Below are 21,108 nucleotides of genomic sequence, written 5' to 3'. Positions count from 1 at the left end.
GAGGAATTCGCCATTTCGCAAAGTTTAATATGAAATAATACAAGACCGTCGTCGTCTAGTGAATAACGCAGATTAATCATTCTTTACATGTATAAAATATATATAGTTCACGTCTCCGGCGCAGTACACATATATTATTATTTGATTAGCGAGCGGGCGGGCTTTAATTAAAAATCTAGATTTATCGTACATATTTGTACCCGCAAACGGTTTATTAAGCGTCACCGATTTATTCCGCGCCGTATACATTATGTACATATTATATGCAATTATGCACTCGAATTTCATTTGGAAACAATTCGAGTGTAATATAGTAGCACCAGCATTCACCTGGAATAACGCGTGCCGAACCTATATGACATCGTATTATAGAATCGTGTACGGTCGGTGTTTATACCTACGAGCAAACACATTTTTGAACCTTTTTGCGTACATAATATTGTAATAATATATAATACGAAACACAATACTATGTACAAAACGAGACTTTTATTTAACTCTGCGTGTCGAACAAGAGGAAAATATTCAGTGCTACTTGTATCGGATCGAAATTATATAACTTCGTATTTTTACCGAAACGATAATATTACGTATATTATATAGGGTAGTTTTCAAGCTGCAACTCTTATGAATATATAAGAGCGGTGTATATAAGTATACAACTGGAGCGTATACATTTAGAGTTTTTTTTTTGTTCTGTGTACAACATTATATTTTCCGTATCTTCGCTTATATTATTGGCAGCTTGTTATATTATATTTCACGATTACATGTGTATATTGTACCATCGATTTTATAATATTAAACAACCTATACGAGAGAATATGATCCCAATTTCGAGCCGTTTACGATTTATTTCACGGAAATACGGAATTCGACTCGTTTTCATATTATTCGTCCGTTTGCGTTGTAATTCTGATTTCACTGTAATATTATATACCTACAGCAGTAATGTATTCCGACATCACGTTGACAGGAAATACCTACTCAACACTGTTACAAAAACAAAATAATAATAATAATTCCTACTCAACTGCAACAATCAGCCAAATTCGAATTCACCCGATCAATATTACAATATTTGACTATAATACTGTTATCGTGTTTTACCACTTATTGTTTACCCTTTTTACACGCAATTGTTAAAATATTTTGACTTGGACGTCTCTGCAATATAAATAATTCAGGATAGACCCGTCACAGAAGTTTGGGAAAAGAATATACAGAGTGATTCATTAGACACTACGCTCACCCCCATTTTTCGTTGCATAATGAATTTATTTAATTTCTAATACATGAAAGCTTAAAATTTTAAATAAATAAACCATATTTTAAAATTTTTGATATTTTTGTATTGCTGGCAGTATAGTGTCATTTAATGATAAAAATTTCTGCTTTTTTAATGGAGGGAGTTCTCAGAGACGTTTTACTGTAAATAGTTATCAAGTAGATATATTTTTTTTAAATTTAATTTATATTTAAAAATTCCAAATATCAGACTTTGAATAACTATGATATTGAAAAAAAAAATAAGGATGAGAGTTCTCGATGAATTATCATGTATATTACACATGCATATGATATGTAATATTCTTTAAATAAATTAATAAACCAATAACCATATTGTTAATAATATGTAGTTCTCCCGACAAAAACCATGGATATGACGTATAAGTATATATTTTGTTAATTTTCGAGCGTTTTGAGCACCGAAATAAACGAGAAATGATTTTATAGTTATTTCAAAAATTATTACTAAAAGTTTCTCAGTACAAAACGTCTGGAAGCTTCTTACGATAAACAATAAATTTTAATTTACGTCTGAACAAGAACACGAACAGTGTGACAACATAAAATATTTATTGTTTCGTTTCTTCCGGAAATGACAGTTTAATGGATTTTTTGCCATCTGCAGCGATTAGTGTCTTAAATACTCATAAATTCAGTACTATACAGCTGTTAACAAGTGATCAAAAATGTTGGTACATCAAAAATCAAAATAATCGACGAACATAATTTTTAAATAAAAATAGCCCGATGTCGACATTCTTTTACATCATCACTATATATATATATATACGATATCCAATTAATTAAATAGGATATATAGGAATTATATAAGCTTTACTAAACTTTATATATGATTGTGATAAAACCTGTAACATTTCATAACGATTTTGAACTTTTAGAATAGTTAAGCAATTCTCAACATTTCGTTAAAAATACAAAATAAATTATCATTGTTTTAATTTTATTAAGTTTTATTTTTATATAACCCGGGAAAAATAATCTGTTTAAAATATAATCTGTAGTGTACGATAAACAATGTACTCTGTGCATGTATAGAAATCGACAAATTGTACACAAATATGTGACATATAATTTTATTTGATTATTTTTATCCGAACGCGTTTTCTAAACAAACAAAAGACCAATGACTCCATTCTCTACAGGCTTTAAAATTATATTATCAAGTCGGTAGTGCCCCATTACGGCAATTTCGAACAATAACTATACGCACTTACCTTTTACCCTAAAATACACAAGCCCAAAAACAAATATAAAGAACAATTGAAACGAATAAAGATCCCGGTCGGGATGGTGGAATTCACGCGAAGCGACATTATGTTGTACGAAAATAAATTATTATTTTATATTATGTCATCGCTACCATAAGTACGCGTATGGAAGTGGCACATTTTCCGATGTACATGTATTCGAAAATCTCCGAAGTCATTCACTTGAAGTTGTCAGTGATGTACTCGAACGTTGTACCTACCTCCGATTGTTGACGGAATTTGTGCCTACATAATATGTAAATATTATATAGGTGAATACGGTGTTTAAATTATATGCCATGGGTACACATTTTTATTTGTAAATAATTTGAATTATTAAGGAGAACATCAAAAACAACGGATAAGTGGTATCTAAACCGGAAATCTGGATGGTTTGTAAAATGTTAATGTTCACATAAACACGTTTTTTTTTTGTTTGTTGGTTTTTTAGGGTCGACATCCGTGGACGAGTGGGTACATAATAATAATGATAATAGTGTACTTTTTACATTACTGTGTATTGCTTGTCCAAAATTATTCATGATAATATGTCTTCAATCTTGACACTCCAACTGTAATATTCATTTAGTTTTGTTGAAATATTTTTCAAACAAAAACTAGTTGTTTTTGTTATAATAAAATTTCTCCTGAATGCGTTCGACTATGATACTGACGAACATATAACCATGCGTAATATGTTGCGTATATTCAGAGCCGTGAAAATTACTTTTCAACATACCCTACGCGTTTAACTATTCAGTGTTCAGAAAAGTTACTTTAAATTATGTATTGTATTTTCCCATTACATATATTAGGTACAACAGTTCAAAATATCTAAGGTACAGAATTTAGATGTGAATACATTTAGTATTTCAAAATATTATAATATCAAGGATAATAATTCTTAAAAATGTCTTACAAAAATATAAAATACATATTATGTAATATAAGGTATATAGTATTTATTATACTTGGACCGTTTTTATAGATTATAAGTGTAGATAGATTAATACGTATCAATAACAAAAAAATTCTTAAAATCACTATCATAACCAGACCCCATACTTCCAAACGCATTATCGAAGACCTATAACCCATAGTACACAAGTACATAAAGTTAAATATCTCAAACACTGTATTGATTTCTACTTAATAATTTACATTAGAATAATAAAATTCTCACTTTAAAAACAGAAAATTGTACATCCAACTGACACTCTTCAAATAGGTAGTATAAAAAATTTCAATACTTCGACAATATTTGGATCCTTTTAATTAAAATACCAAAAATCAAAATTTGATTAAATCCATCGTCAAGGGGAAAATGAGCTTGGCGAATCGCTCTTTATATAAATACAAGCTCTGTGTCACGGTTTATGTGTATCATTTCAGAATCCTTCCGTCCGTCATCCCACCCTCGAAATGGCACAGTTTGTCGCACTACTTGTTGTGGTTGCGCCGCCGTACAGACCTCGAAAATAATATATACGTTCGTTGATTACATGTTTCAGGGCGTTGACGACCCGCACGAGATTAATAACCATATCAATAACGAACGCCGTCATGTCACCGTCAGCAGTGCGCCGGCAGACCCTCGACGGGACGCCGTCACCGACACCGCCTGCGCGACGACGGCGACCGTGGACTGCCGGGAAGGAAGCGCCACCGCAGTGACGGCCGACTCGCTGGCGATTGGCGGCGGTGTCGGGTGCGACGGCGGCAACCCCGACCCCCAGGACGGTGGTCGCACCCGACAGCCGCAGCCGGAACAAGAGGAGGACCCGGTACAGCACGGTGGACAACCCTTATTATCGCAACTGGACGCGGCGGTGCTGCAGCCGCACACCGCCTGTTTCGACACCGGAAGTAACCGTCAACTGCACGATCTGACGGTAAGTGCGCCTATATTGTGTATAGTAATTGCGACAGGCGTATAATGTATAAACATCGAAAAGAGGATGGCGTTTTTGGAAAGAGTGCAAAAACACGCAGTTCCGGTCAAACTTTGGGCTTTTATTACATTTTTTCGGAATTTTATTAATTTGTTCATAACAGCAATACACTTCAAGTTTAAGTAAAATGTATATATATATATATGTAATAACTGATGGTTTGATGGTTTCAAATTAACTTGTAACATGCAACGACAAAGTGGTAAATTTTGTTGTAGTATAAGAACGTGATGTTACAAGGATGTGTAGGAACGACTTACGATGCGAGAAGCTACTTAAAAATTAATTTGAGATAGTATATCGTAAGAGAACCGTTTTGGCCATTAAGTTTATTTTCAATAAAAGTTAAATTAGCTTTGTGCCCACGATTAGCTGAAGAAATTAAACGAGTACTTACACAGCACAGCATAATCACGAGGGGGTGAAATCAATTTTAAGCACATATATCTGACAATCCTCAAAAGATTACATTGAACTTTTTCGAGTTTACAAAAAGTCGCAACTGCGTTAGGGTCCCAAAGGACAAATATTCCAATATTGATCTGAAAAATGTACAAATAATAACCACAAAATAAAAAGTATTTTGAATTTACAATTTTATAATAATATATTACATTACTATCCATAGAATTGAAATATCGATTACTATAAGCATAGGTATAATATTAACTCAATAATATTATATAAATGTTTAATATCTATCCATATTTTATTTCAATAAACAAACTGTATTTTTAAAAACAAAACGCTTATTATAGTATGAACATGCTAAATTCTGAGTTCTGTACATATGTTGATGCAATGTTTACCTAACTTTAATTTCATGTATAGTTTAAAAATAACTTTGTTATCTTCGTAATACTTCAGCACCTATTATTCAAAATTAATTGATGTGACAAATATTAATTACTAATATTTTGATATTTTTTAATAATAACTTTAAAATAAAAAATTTATTTTGAATAAAACGATTATAAAATTATTTATCAATTCAACTGTAGTATTAAAATATTTATATTAATACAATTTTGGTTAAATTTATTCCTAGTTTTTTGTTTAGAATTATGAATATTAATATTAAAATGGAAATTTCTTTTGTGGATACAACCTTTAACCCCTATGCTATGAACAAGAAAGTAGTGAATATTGACAAAATGGTAAGTAAGACCTAGTTACTTATTAATGGGCGGTCATCGTTACCGGCAAAACGAAAAAGGTTCGACTTTTGTTTCCGCCAAATCTACTTCTACTTAATGAGATGGAATTTGAGAACCCCTAGTCTATCTACAGTTGTATCTATCATTGATATGTATTGAGATTCGGGATAAACAATTTAATAACGCAATAGAAGAATATAAAAATAAAATAATTTCAAGAATGACATTTTTAAAAAAGCTATGCAACAGTTATTTAAAATAATAAATAATTTATAGAATTTAATAAAAAATTTAAAAATTTAATTTAATTTTCAGAAATATTTAACTTAATACCTATACAAATTTAACAATAATAACTATAATTCAATTGAAATTCAAAAATATGAATCCGAAAATTATAAGTCAAACAATTTTGAGGGGATCAATAAGAACCACCTCCTCTTGGTGGTCCTTGGTTAACTCTAAAGTCTAAATGGTTTTTAAACTATAATCTAGATAGACGAGTAGAAATAGATTTGACGGGAATGAAAATCAAGTTTTTGGGTGAAAACGATTGACGTTCTTATTAATATCAAACAAACGAACCAATTATTTCATACTTTTTTTCAACATATTATTATTACAACTATTTACTAGTAACTATAACAAACGTATGGACACAGTGCGGTGTGGAAGATATAAGGTTATAGTGTTCTTAACTCGTGTTTAGAAACCCAAAACTTAGAATGGCATCAATTATATCATATAACAGAGTAAACCGTAACAAGCTATAATAGAGACTTAATTTATGAAAATATAGTCGTCAAACAAATAATATCCTCACGGAAATTTCCCACACCTCTCTCCAGTCCACGTGCCACTCCGTAAACATTCGAGGTTCATCGCCACCACGCATAAATATTTATAATTGAGTTTATATAATTAATTATACAGTTTATTTTGTCCTACATGTTTCGACGTATGCAGCCTAAATTCATCGGTATTTTTTTTATCTGTCGGTGTGTTTTCATTCGACTTACGCTCGTTTATTTAACAGTCTATACCAGTTACAGACGCCCGTATTTCCGTCCGCGAGCGTTTACGACTCAATATACTCTTTACAGTTCGTTTTTATTTATCGTGACGATCATTTCGTACAAAATATACGCTACACAAACAGCCCAAAAAAATAAAAATCGTCTGGGGAAAACTAAAAACAAAAACGATTTTATGACTGCACACTTTCGGTGCTGAGTCAAAAAAATAAACGCGTATACAAAGAATATATCCACTACTGAGCTTGTGATGGAGTAGAGGGTTGGAGTATTACACTGTACAACACTGTTAACAATGTCCATAGAAAAGCTCCATTTTAAACATATTATACGTTTAATTTAATTAATTTTGAATGGAGGTATTATAATGTGTGTATATATATCAAAAAATTAACCGATTTAACTATTAGAAGTATTAAAAATATTATTTTTTAGTGATTATATTAATAACTTAAGTCTTGCCCCTTAGGAGGAAAGTTCAGATAATATACATTTTGCACTCTCAGTGAACCGATTTTCTTCAGATGTCTTTTTAACTGTACGATAAAACCTTACTAGTCCGCTGTGAATATAATATAAACGCATCACATTATACATATAAAATATTGTATACGAGGGTTAGATAAATAATGCACGCGACGACGGTTCGTCGGTTTCTGTCCCGTACACTTTTTATCGTGGTTATTGTTATGTGTTCCGTATAAAATATTGCGAGTCGACCCAACATAGTATTATTACAATAATATTTTGATAAGAGTATTAAGTCGTGTCTAATACAGAGCGACGAAAATTGTTTACTGAAAATTATGTACGCATCGCCGTGCGTTTGCCCTCCCGTTTGCGTAATGTGGTTCCCGAACCTACACGCAATTTCTAATTGTTAAACCAAGTGCACGCTGCCGCAGCACATAATTTATATGATCAGTTGTAACGAGGATTAGTCAGAGATAAATAAAATAAAAAAAAACAAAACCGTAGAACATAATACAATACATGGTCCCGATATCTTACGTCTGAGCAAATAATATGTAGGTTTTTGTTCCTCAGAAACATATACTATACTAGTTCAACTTTTACATACATTACCATATATTTATGTAGATTTTAGTCGAAATTGTTTATATCTTCGTATTTTTCGTAAAATATAGATCGTTATCCGACGTTGGGTAGCGACTTGTTTGTAATCATCCCCCTCCCCCATAAGTATTGGCCAATACAAGAGGGTTACCCTAGAGAGTAATCTTTAATTTAAAAATTCAAAATGTATGATCGAAATTTCTCTTTATCTGAATATCTAACATTAAGGTAAGTCATCCAATACGTGAAATATTTGGAATCAAAGGGTCAATATTTCTTATAGTTAAAACGTTTAATCGTATTTTATTATACTATTGTGATATTATATTAATTATAAAGAGGTCGATTTATCGCTAATGTATTGAAAGACAAATCGTACAACAAAAAAATATTGACAAAAAAAATTTAAAACGTGACAATGTAAAAGGAATTAAGATTAAAGAACCATTGGGATATCGGCTTATTTTTTGTATTTGTTCAAATTTAATTATGAAATATTAATCATCAAATATTCAAATTTACAGTAATTAATAATAATCAGTATATTACTATTGTTTGTTTAATCATATTTTAAAGTTTAGTTATGGACTTAATGGACTTATGGTAGATAACTAATGTCCACAAACGACATACGCCTGGTGGCGGAGCGATAACAAATAACCAACTTACTAAGTACCTACTATTTTATAACAAACTCGTTGATAATGTTATAAAATAAATGCACATTTTTATAATTTGTATTTTATTATAGTAGTTATAATACGATGCTACATCATGAGTATCAAATACATGATCATCTTTTAACTCAAAAGACAAGCATGTAGGTACTGCATAGGTATATCTATACTTATGTTTAAAAAAATATTTGTACCTATTATAAGTATAAAAATAAATATATTGTACTTATCTATTCGTTATTTTAATTTACAGTTCAAAAATTAAAAATAACTTTTAACATATTAGATTAAACTAGCTATTTATATGATAATATAATGACATTATTAAAATTTAAAAACCAATATTAATTATTACTACATCAAACAAGTGAGACTGAAAATAAATTAAAGTATAATATTTTCGTTTCAATGAGTCGATAACTTTATCACAGACAAAGTACACATTTTTTATATTATAATGTTGTTTGTCAAAATAAAGTAATGTTCATAATTTCCAAACATTTAAAAAAATGTATTAATATCTAATAACAGTATGACCTTATGAAATATTTTTTCCGTATTAAGTAAACTTTATTAATACATACAAAATATATTTTCATATATTTTATTCATGTATAGTAGTCGTTAAGTTATGAAACTGAAGCTTATTTTATTTAACTTATACTCGTAAACTTTAGAACTATATATAAAGTAAATTATATTGAAAATTGAAATAACATTTTTTTAACGTACATTTCTCCCACCCGACCCAGCGTTTAGTATAAATTTTGATATAAATTAAATTTCATAAACAACCATAAGCAAATATTATATTTTTTCTTTCTTATTATTTTCTTTGAAAAATCAATAATAGCACTTTAGATACAACACTGCATTTTTTGCAAACCTATGTCTAATTTTAAAAAAAAGTGAGATATGACAGTTGATATGATGACAGAATGGGTCATTTTATACCACTATAAGTTATAACCCTGAGTACCATTGTTTTTAAATTTGATAGCAATAATATTCTATAGAAACCTAAGTACAAAAAAATGACTTGACAATCAAACTTAGATTTACCTCTCCAAATAGGGTTTATGTTTTTTTTAGATACGATTTATTGCTTCTATGTCAGTATTGATTTTCTCAGGATCAAATTTGAAAAGTTACCACCATTATATAAAAAGCACAATCTGTGTTCAATTCTCAATTGTAATGGAGCTACAAGAAACTTTTTAAAGTGATAGTCAATAAAAACTGTTCAGTTACTTGAAAAAAAACACAATATCATTTTAAAACACTAAACTTATCATCGACTGTCTTCGACCAACTCAAAAACTTTAAGTTCAAATTAAAACAACAGATAATATATAAACACATATGTGTTTGAGTTTAGAAAATATAAACAATACATTTTATGACAAAATGTTATTATAAGGCGCTTACCGTTAACATAATCAGTCTAAACGAATTATTAACTTCATAATACTAAATAACAATATAGTCTCAAAATTATTAGAATAAATATTTTCTAGTTACTACCTATGGCCATGAAATAAAAGTAATGAATGTATTATATATTTGTCATATAATAAACCGCAAACATTAAAAAATAATTTCAATTTTTTTGAAAATACTAAGTTAATTGAAGATAAAGTCTTAAAGTTTCTTGATACCTAGTAATAATAAATTATAAGTTATATTAAATATGGATAGAAGATAACAATTATAGTAAATTGGTGTTAAACTTAATAGTTTCATCACCATACTTTTGCATATCATTCTGTTAATAATTAATACAATTAATAGTTTAATTAAAATTATTTATAAGTAAAATTAATAATAAACAAAAATAATTGTCCACTAAACGATTAAAATTGAAGTGCAAACATCTGGTGGTACGGTGGTATAGGTAATTGATTAATTACATATAGATAGGTTTAATAGTATTAATTGGTCAAAAAACAATTTAAACAATAAATATAATTTTTTTTTAATGACTATCCATTATGAGTTGAATCTGTTATGAAACATAATATATAATTTATATAATTTATATATTTGTATATAATATACAAAAAGTTGACATAGCTTTAAACAATTTTTTGGTATTTAATTTATTACTCGTGTTTCATTCATTTAAATATTTAATGTTTAAAAAAAATAGTTTTAAGTATTATTATTGTTATGTAAACGTAGCTTTGAAAAATTTAAAATTACTTTCTTATTATTTAAAAGGTTTTTTATTTCTTTTATTTTTAATAGCTTCCAATATCTAAGTTATTACAGCTCAACGATTTTAAGTTAAAATGGTTAAAAAAAACTATTTTGAATAAACGTTTCATAATGTTTATTTTTTCTAATGAAACATTAAACCAAATTCGTATACCTAACCTAACCACTTTGTTTAATTTTAATTTTTCATCGTACCATTTTTTTTGTACAGAAAAAGTACATTCGCTTTAAACAATTACTCTTAAAAAGTAGTTTTTTTATAAGTGTCAGTATCACACATAACAATTTTTATTTTATTTTTTATTTGAAAAATGATAAAATTTAAAACATTAAAAACTAACAATTGGACATTTAATACAAGATTCCTTTCAGTAATTTACAAATTTCAAAATACAAATTTAGAATTTTTTTGTTAGACATAATAATAATAATAAATAGCAGATACGTATTTGGTTAATTTAAAAATCAGATTACATATTTGACTTATATGCTAAATAAAAAGGTGTATCGAATACACAAATTTAACGTTATCGCGCGTGTATAAATTTCTATAAAAATAGAGTAATTTATTATGAACCGGCTAACAAAAATTATGTAAAGATTATATGTTACTATGCGCCATATTTCATATTTATAATATTTATAAAAAGTATAGTAAATTATACAGATATTCTACCATATGGCGGCGGTGGTTAAGTTATAATACGTTTATTTTATACAGATCCAAAAATCCAACCCCTCTCTCTCCCCGTACATAACAGGACACGGCTGACTCTCTACTAACTACTCCAATAACACTGGGCAGTGAGAACTAAAAAATTGTTATAAAAACTGCTAGCGAATTCGATGTAAAAAAAAAAATGTTGGGAATTATTGTTTTTGGTATATTCGAGTGTTGTGCAAACATTATTACAATAATATTATAGACCTCTATACGGCTTACGTCATACCTATTAGTTATATTTATTTAAAACCACGCACGTTTTATTCTACGGTTTTACCACATATATGTACGCCATAAAATATAAAAACAACTCGGAAAAATAAACACACCATCGAACTTACAGTCATTATTTATTTATAAAATATTATTGTAAATGCGAATGCGGAAAATGTAAACAAATGTTTGCACCGATCGTCGTCTGTATAATATAATAATTGCACGCGCGTCTATAATAAATAATAATATATAACTTATATTTTAAATTCGAAGACGTCGCATGCGATTGCATTCCACACATACCATGGTACCTATAATAATAGGTATTGATTTAATTGTCTTACACTTGTTTAAAATTGTTTAAGTCTGTTCAAAACTATTACTTTTTTTTAATTAGCCAATTTAAATTAATTACGTTTGTAACAGATGTTAAGCATTATAACAGGTGCACACTTGTTTGAATTCTATTATTTTTTTAATTTTTAAGTAAACTCATATGTATATGTATATGAATTGGCTATACGAATATACGAATATTATACAATATACTATTTTAGGTGATCGAGAGCATACATATCTATTTAACTAATGGCCAACTGGAAAACAAAATAAAAATTAATACTTTATTTTTGCATAAACTCTCGAAAGTATTTACGAGTTAATAATATAGTTATGACAATTCGTATCCTATATTCTAAGTCGTTAGTAACGTTTTGTATAATGGCGGATAACGAAAACTGCATTTACGGTTTTATTATTCGTGTCATTTCGAGCGACCATTAGAACAATTTTGAAATACTTAAATTATAACTTGTAGATATCGCAGTGTATACGAAGTCGTATAATACCCAGCTATGCGTGTACTTATGAACCTACGTTTCCAGTGTTTACGACGACGTAAACGATACTCGTGCTACTTAAAAGATTACGTAGCGCGCCGACGGAGAAAAAAAATAAGTTACTCGTGACGGACGAAAGAAAAGTTTGCCCGAGGTGGACGAAATTTAAAGCATAATGCCTAAGCACGGGGAGGGGGTCGGAATTGCGTCTCTGCTGCTGCAGATATCCGAGTGTACCCATATAATATCACGTAATAATCTTATTTTATGGTGCACAGGTGGACGAAGTGATCGACGCCATACAGGACGTCGAGCTCAGGGACAAGTTGCGAACGGTGTGCTTGACGGACGACAGATGTTACATGACGTTCGCCAACGCCGAGTGCTTGGAAAAGGCACTGCACACGGCGTTCGGCGTCCGTGACGTGCCGGTGCTTTTGATGGACACTGGCGCGGGAGCCGTAATCCTGTCACTGACGGGCGTGCCGGACACCGTGACCGACAAAGAAGTATTGAAATGCCTCAAGAAATATGGAACGATCATCGGTAAAGAGAATTAGCGAACAATAACAATAACAATAATAATAGGTACAGACCCAGTATTATATTTTACGAGCGGATGTGTACGTCACACATCCGCTCTTAAAATCGGCGGAAATCGATTTATTATTGCGATGATGTCATACAGCAATACGTATTGTCTGTATCGACTGTATTTGCATACCACCTAACTTGGCCAGTTGGTCGAGTTTCCGTGGAAAGATATTAATACAATTGAACGATATATTGTGATGTTATAGAATCTATTCCCTACATACATTTTGTATACAGTTAAAGTCACTGTAAAGTTTCGCGATGACTTCTAGTACAGCATCATTTATAATTGATCTCTGAGATCGCAATTGTTCTCTATTTGAATAAAATCGTGTCTATTAACAAAAAGTTAAGACTTAACGTCTATATTGCCTACGCGTTCAAACTTTTACTAATCATTTTCATTCAAACGACCGTTTTATTTATTAAGCAATGCCTCATTTAGAGTATAAAAAACAACTTGGCTATGACAAGCGTTTTAGGTACAATATTATTATTTATTACTAGGATTCGGATTACAACTAAAAAACACACGTTTGTTTTAAAAAAAAAAAGCAAAAAAGAAGTATAATTATTTTTTAAAAAAACAAAAAAATCACGACTAAAAATTACACGAACTAGTTATAAAAATGAATAACAAAACTTTTAAAAAATTAATTTTAATTTTTAATTAAAAATAGAATTAACTACATACCATGTATTCCCTAGATTTGCAGTAGTGAAACTGACTCTATTGTCCAACAAAATATTTAACATTTAACATAGAAAATGAACTCTCTACATCCACTGAAGTGATTGCTGCATACTACCTACAAGTGGTTTCAAATTACAACACTAAATTTTAAATTTTGGAATAGTCGATATAGATGTTATAGGCTCACTGATCGTACAGGTACTGCAGGCTATATTATGTAGATCGACATTCTATACGTTTAATACATTTAATAAACAACCCGATAATGAAAACAATAATAATCTAATATGGAAATTTAGTCCAAATTATAGGTTTTTACATTTTTATTAATTCAATTTTTTATTATTACTATATCGTAGTAGCATAATAAACATATACAAATTTTACAGTTGAAATAACCGAAAAAAGCAATAAAAGCATTTATATATTAAAAAAAAAAATTAATTGGTTTAATTGGAATCAGAATGACGTAAAACGAATTTATGTATAAAAATTAGATTTCTATCTCATATAGTCATACATTATTATAAAAAAAATAAACATATACTTTAAAATCCGTTCCCTATTTATTACTATCGTGATTTTTGGAGTTCCGCTTTTCAGTTGTAACCTCATCAGCATTATAATTTTTCGGTGTGCGTTTAATATTAATTATATCAAACGCGTTTTATTATTTACGTTTGGCAACAAAAAGTACGTAGGTATGCGATAAAAAAGTTTTTTTTGTCTTGTTTCGACGAATTTCCGCATAAAACGGAAATAACATGTAATATATAGCAAATGTTTAACGCAATTATTTATAATTTGTTCGACTGATTTTCTTATACGTGTTTAACCTACGTATGTCCTTTTCCGGTATCCGGTATTCTGTTATAATTCGTATTGAACGGAAAATCTGCTACATCTATTAATAAGTTTGTTAACGCACGAAAACTATTTTGTGTCAAATATCGTCCAACAGTTTCGTTTCGTATGTATATTATTTAAGTTATCGATGATTGAAATAAAAGGGACATGTGTAATATATATAGTTATAGTTAGACTTCGAGTTCAAAACGACGGTAGAAATAATTCTTTGAACTAAGTTCAGTGTTTATAAAATATATACAAACTATTTTCTCTTAACTTATATTGCTACAAAATACTATCTAAAAATTGTATCTATATTCGATTTTACCTTTCAATCATTATTTTAATGTCATAATAATGAAAACGTGTGTTATCCGTCTAATTCACTAAATCAGTCATACATATTAAATACTTCAAATTACATGTAAACCATTAAGTTTATTTAGGTAATCCAAATGTATAACTTTATTTTTTATAGTATACATTAAATCATAAATTTTACATAAATATAATTATATAAATTTATTCTCAATAATTCTTATATTTTTATCTTTTGTAAAATATTTTGTATTTTATACCTACATCAATTTAAAATTTGAAAAATATACTTTTTAAAAATGGCAAATTATCATATTATTATCTATATTAAATAGTAAACACATTTATATAATAAATATATTAAAAATGTCTTATTTGGCATTAATTATGACGATCAAGGAACATTTTTTTCTTTTTTAAATTAAAACTTTTTTGATTTATTATTTTAAAATATAAATATTATTTTATGACCCCCCGAGAAACGACAGTTAACATCATGAAACAACGATTAAATTTTATATCCTCTTAAAAACTCATAACATTTTATTTTATTTAAATTTAGATCCAAACGATTAAATCTACGCAATTTTTTAGTCGTCAACTATAAATTTAAAAAATAATATTAAGTACCCACCCTTATGATGGACTATTATAGAAATTGTTTTGTGATTTGTAATACCTATTATAAAAGAAATAATTAGGTATAATAATAATATTGCCTAAATAGGTACCCTGTTATTTTTTGGCATAGAACGATGAACTCTAACACTATATCGTGTAAATGTAATATAGACTAGAATATTTGAATATGTATTTTCGCATAGACTGTAATTTATCAAACGTGCTCACTCTCCTTTTTTACAATAATGATGCAATTATTTATAAAATATGAATTTTGCAAGAATTTTTAAATAAACTTAAAAACCATATAGGTTAAGTAAGGCACCTTTCCATGTATAGTGCTTATAACGAGTTCGTCGTGGAATATCAACTCATGTTTTTAAAGTGAGTGTACCCTACTCTTTTCTACAGTAAATTAGTTATCGATAATCTCGGAATATAAAAACCAAAATTCGAACAAGTAGTTTTCAAATCATATAACATTGTATGGGTACTAAGGATAATAGGTTCATAGATCATATACAGGGTGTCCCGTGAGGATTTACCCATTGCGATATCTCCTGAAATAATGGACATATCATAATTCTGATTTTTTAATAAGACTCACAGGAATAAGAACTACAAATATTTTATGTTTTAATTTATTTTAATGTTTTGGTAAAAAAGTTAAAAAATATATTTTTTTATTTAATTATTTTCAAAAAAATTGAAGATAGCCATTTTGTAGAGTTAATTTTTCTGAAAATATTGACGTTTCAACATTTTGATTTCATTAATTTCCTGATTTTTAATATTTTTTCTAGTTTCTAGAAAAACAGTGAATTATTTAATACCATAGTGGTAACAAATACAGATAACGAGATATCGCAATGGGTAAATCCTCACGGGACACCCTGTATATCAATGGTTAGATCTGGAAAAATAGGGACTAAATAGTGATTTATAATAATTCGCTATAAATAATTCAATACCTACCGCGCAGGACACTCCTTTAAATGGTACTAAAAATCTCAAAAATTTCGAACAAACGGTTTTTACTCTTTAATAGTATACTTAAAAGTTCCAAAAATCAAAATTCTAACGAATTATTTTTTAAAAAATGAGTGGCGGGGGCGTGAGCACGCTTGGCGAATTACTCTGTTGTGTATACATAATATAGTATGTATAAACATGTAATAATATTATTATAACGCTTTTTTCGGCGTTTTATAAATAGCTCTTTGGCTTGCGATAACGCGTAACTATTATTGTATTATTCGCGCAACAGGCGGAGTGGAGAGGAAGACTGCCAGGTGTGGGACGGCCGGCGGCGAGCGTTACGTGCGCGTCCGGCCGACGCTCGGTGCGCCCAGGTACTTGTGGTTCGGGTCGGACAAAGTCATCGTCAGGCAGCTGACCGAGCACGAGACGGGCACGATGAACAGCATCGCCAGGCGAAAGTCGTTCAGATCTCAGATAAAGTTGAACTTGAAAATGGCCGACGCGCCAACGCCGTCCGGTGACCGCGGTTGTGTCAACGAAAACGGTGGCGGGGACAGTGGTGGCGCTACCGAAGTCGGCGACGATCCCTGTCGCGGTAACGGCGACGGTGTCGACGTCGGGTCCTACACTGCAACCGCGATGACCGCGGTGTCCGTTCGAAATGGATTCAAGTACAATATAATAATATATAATATAATAACAATATATTACCGCGAGTCATGATATTATTCTATATGCGTCTATAGATAGGGCGGTTATTTTTTTTTTTTTTTAATAGCGATCATCCGTTAATTCAAAAGCTATTATTGTTTTACGTTTTGGAAAATTTAAGGCATAACATAATACAGATAATAATTTTAGGAAATAAGAGAGAGAAAGGATAAAAAAATATGACTAAATGAAAAATCCAAAAAATCTAACACTTTACAATACGCCATAGTCCTTTTTTTTATTTTTCGCCATATAATTGTAAAAACATTATCGATTTTTGATTTCTTTTTTTCAAAGTAGAATATTTTTAGAGTAATACGATACATAAAAATTAATTTTTGGACGAGTAGCTACTAGCTATTATGATTTATATTTTTTTAAGTATTTAAAGTTTATGTGAGCGGAATGCTGTGGTAGTGGAGTAGGTACCTCGTAAAATTAAATACTGTTTCGCTACTCGGCTCATTAAATTTTTATAAGTTATAATTAAAAAACTACTTTTCTGAAATTTTATTTTTATAGATTAAAACACTCTAAATCATATTATGTTTCAGAATAAGAAACTAAGAATTATATGTACTTATTAAAGATTAAAAACTTAAAAATAATAACAATAACAAATAGAAAAAAATAATTTTCTTTTTGAAATATGTTGCTTTAAAACCACTTAAAATTATATAAAAGAAAAAATGTTTTCTAAATTAAGCGTTATGTTAAATTTACATATTGATATAATGGATGCTTCTTTTATCGAATATAAACACATTATACTTTTAAAGTAATGTAATATACATAAATATAAGATCCAATTAAGATAATGTAATGGACCATACATTTCATTAAATTTTTATACGTATAATAGCATCTAACGCCGTACGAACGATAACTACGGTGTTATTAAATTACAATTTCTACTAAGTCTTATTAATTAAATTCCAAATCTACAGACAATATATCCATTTAGATGCCTACCCGTTTTCTCTAGCACTTGTGAAATTCAATATTCACTACTATACTAAAATACTGATAGTAATTATTAATTAAATACATTATCCAAATTACTCTATACACCACATACGATTTATACCTAATACAAAACAAGAAGCCAAAATTATTGTTAAGTCAGTACTTATAAAACTATATGTTAGGTATATTTATATAATATATAGACGACATTTTTTTATGAAGTTAGACCATTCCTCCACAAAATAATTCTTTAATAATACGATACGATAAAATCCTATAATATTATAATATAAAATAATAATACCTAAGTTGTTATAGTTAATATTGTTAGTATCAGCTTATCTCTGAAAGTATTGAATTAACTGGCAGGAATTTAAAAAAAATTATACTTATCTATCAACATTTTATATTTTGCTAAAATTTTCCAAATATAATAAACGCTAGATTAATTAATATTACATATATTTTATAGTTTTGTAAAACTATATTATTTTCAACATTATTACCCTTAGTGTATTATTCATTTTAATGACTGAACATACGCCTTAAATTTTTTATTTACATACATATACGTTTTAAAAATCGTCCACTTCGCAGTTTTCAGTAAATAAAAAGGTTAGTTCTCATTAAAAAAAGTTTTTATCAACACATAAATACATAATACTCCATAAATGGTGAAAAAATAATTATTTTTAGAATATATTTGGAAATATTATGCACGATTTAAATTTAAAAAAATCCCAAAATCAAAAATCAAATGAATTCATTGTTAACATAAGGAATAAAATTAGAGTGATCACACTCGATAGTGCGTAACCGTAGTTTATTTATATTTTTTTATATAGATTCCCGTTGTCGGATCCGAAAACCGCAGCCATTGCCAGTCAACCGGCAGCGGAACCCAAGACTGCAACGGCGGCTGTGACGTCGTCGTCATCCAACTCGTTCAAGTCGGCCGGGTCCCCGAAGAAATCGAAAGCTGTGCCGACAAACGATCGTGACGGCGGTCCACCGTCGGCTGCGACGGTCCCGTCCGAATCGCCACTCAGGGGCCGGCGGAGAACGTCTCTGATGGGTTTCCGGCGGGACACGATAATCAAGCACCGCGGCGGGTCCTTGTCCAGGATGGACGGGGGCGAGGACGCGGACAGCGACACGAGTACGATTTGCCGGCGAAAGTTGAGCATCACTGGCCGCGAGAATACGGAAAAAGTGCCTTGGTGTGGGTGCTGGGGCAACGGGTGTCTGTAGTATATACTGCGTTTCAATTGTAGCGTACTCGTCGATATTTAGCCGGAAAATAGTTATGGGTGCCAACTCGTATTAATTGTATTAATAACGTATAATAATATTAAGAACGTTTTTTGGCGGGTACCTACATTTTTTTTTCAATTGTATTTTTAATGTGCATTTTATAATTTATATACTTAACATACTTTGTATATAATATTATATATAACTACTAATTATAATGATACTTTTCATAATGATATTAATTAATGTTGTATACTATCGAAATTATTTTATAGCGTGTACACTCGTATATGAATTGTAATTTATATAATATAGACTGATAACCTAACCTGTTGAAAAAAGACGCGTTTGCAGTATTTCAAAATTTCATTTAAGGTGTCTGATTATTTTCATCCTCGCTGCATATTGAACACGCATTGTAAGCTTTTTATCTTTTAACAATATAATCTGTCTTAATATTAGTTTCATAATATCAAGCAGAATATGTTATTAGAGTCGATTTATAAATAGGTGTTTCAAGTACACGATTGGAATTTACAAATTTTTAGACTAGTAAAATGAAGCTTCTCGTATATACTAAAATTAGAAATTTAGATTGGAGTATAAAACTCAAAAGTTGATATTGCGGTCACCAATCTTATCAATACAATGATAAAGATCTATTAATTGATTCAAGGTCAATATGAAATATTTAGTTCACATCATTGTGTCTTCAATTTTTTTTACAAAAGAACATTTTGATTTCAGTTAAAAGTTTTCGAAATGATGAGTTAATAGCTAATATTGCATTTTGAGTGAATTCATTCTACCTAGTGTCTCCACAGTATTTTTGATTTGTTGAAGAAATGGATAATATATATAATTTATTAGTCAAAACCGTTCCCCATTTTGGAGAGGCGTTTTTAATCAGAATAATATAATACACGCGGTCGATTGGAATGTTAAAATTTGAACGATCGAAACTTAGGAAATCGTTCTGTAGGTACACTTATTTAATAAGTGACACCGTAGGTAGTCGTTATTGATTAGGAAATACTCAAAATTATATTATGTTATATCAACAATGATTTAGTCGCATACTAGTTTTTGTATAATATTATAACAACGATTGGCTAACATTCATATCTGTATGAATTATGTTTTGAAATAAAAACCCTGCAGGTTACAATAGTTATTAATTTTTGTATACCAAGACTACATTACATTTCGTGACCGCTAAACCGTTTATTAAACTTTATCGATTTTAAGTAAAACGATCGAATACAATAATTTGATTATCAGAATAATACTGCAATAAAAATAAATCTATAATATATTAAAATATATCATATATATATCATAAAACTACTGATGACCATTAGTCATAATCAGTAAAATAACCGGAAGGGGGGGATTTTGGGTATCCTCCGGGCCCATTTTGTAAATTCTGGTTTTGCTACTGGTTTTATTGTCGTTATATCGATTTTATAGAGGATAAAATTATATAATAATATTATGTGCACACGAAGTGGAGCTTCGTCAGATCACGTATTTTCGGGTGATTATATAATAATTTTATTTTATATTCAAAAATAGTTTACACGCCTATATACCTATCTGTATGACTATTTAAATCGCACGAAAAATGAGTATAATATTGTGTATATCAGTAAAAAATTGACGTAAAAAA

The 21,108-nt window shown here is 29.5% G+C and overlaps 1 protein-coding gene across 4 annotated transcripts in view; it reads left to right on the top strand.

The window, feature by feature from the left end:
- Positions 1-20,607, top strand: part of LOC114126057 (uncharacterized) — a 57,221-nt gene extending 36,614 nt beyond the window's left edge. For all 4 annotated transcript variants that reach the window (XM_027989933.2, XM_027989930.2, XM_027989931.2 and 1 more), the window contains exons 5-8: positions 4,070-4,450; positions 12,730-12,997; positions 16,795-17,179; positions 19,031-20,607. In XM_027989933.2, the coding sequence (XP_027845734.2) occupies positions 4,070-4,450; positions 12,730-12,997; positions 16,795-17,179; positions 19,031-19,436 (1,440 nt within the window). In that variant the 3' untranslated portion in view covers positions 19,437-20,607. The remainder of the gene's footprint in view (positions 1-4,069; positions 4,451-12,729; positions 12,998-16,794; positions 17,180-19,030) is intronic.
- Positions 20,608-21,108: the final 501 nt, after the last annotated feature.

This window comes from Aphis gossypii, chromosome 2 (genome assembly GCF_020184175.1).
Source record: "Aphis gossypii isolate Hap1 chromosome 2, ASM2018417v2, whole genome shotgun sequence".
Lineage (NCBI taxonomy): Eukaryota > Metazoa > Arthropoda > Insecta > Hemiptera > Aphididae > Aphis > Aphis gossypii.
This window is presented reverse-complemented; position numbering and strand designations above follow the sequence as displayed.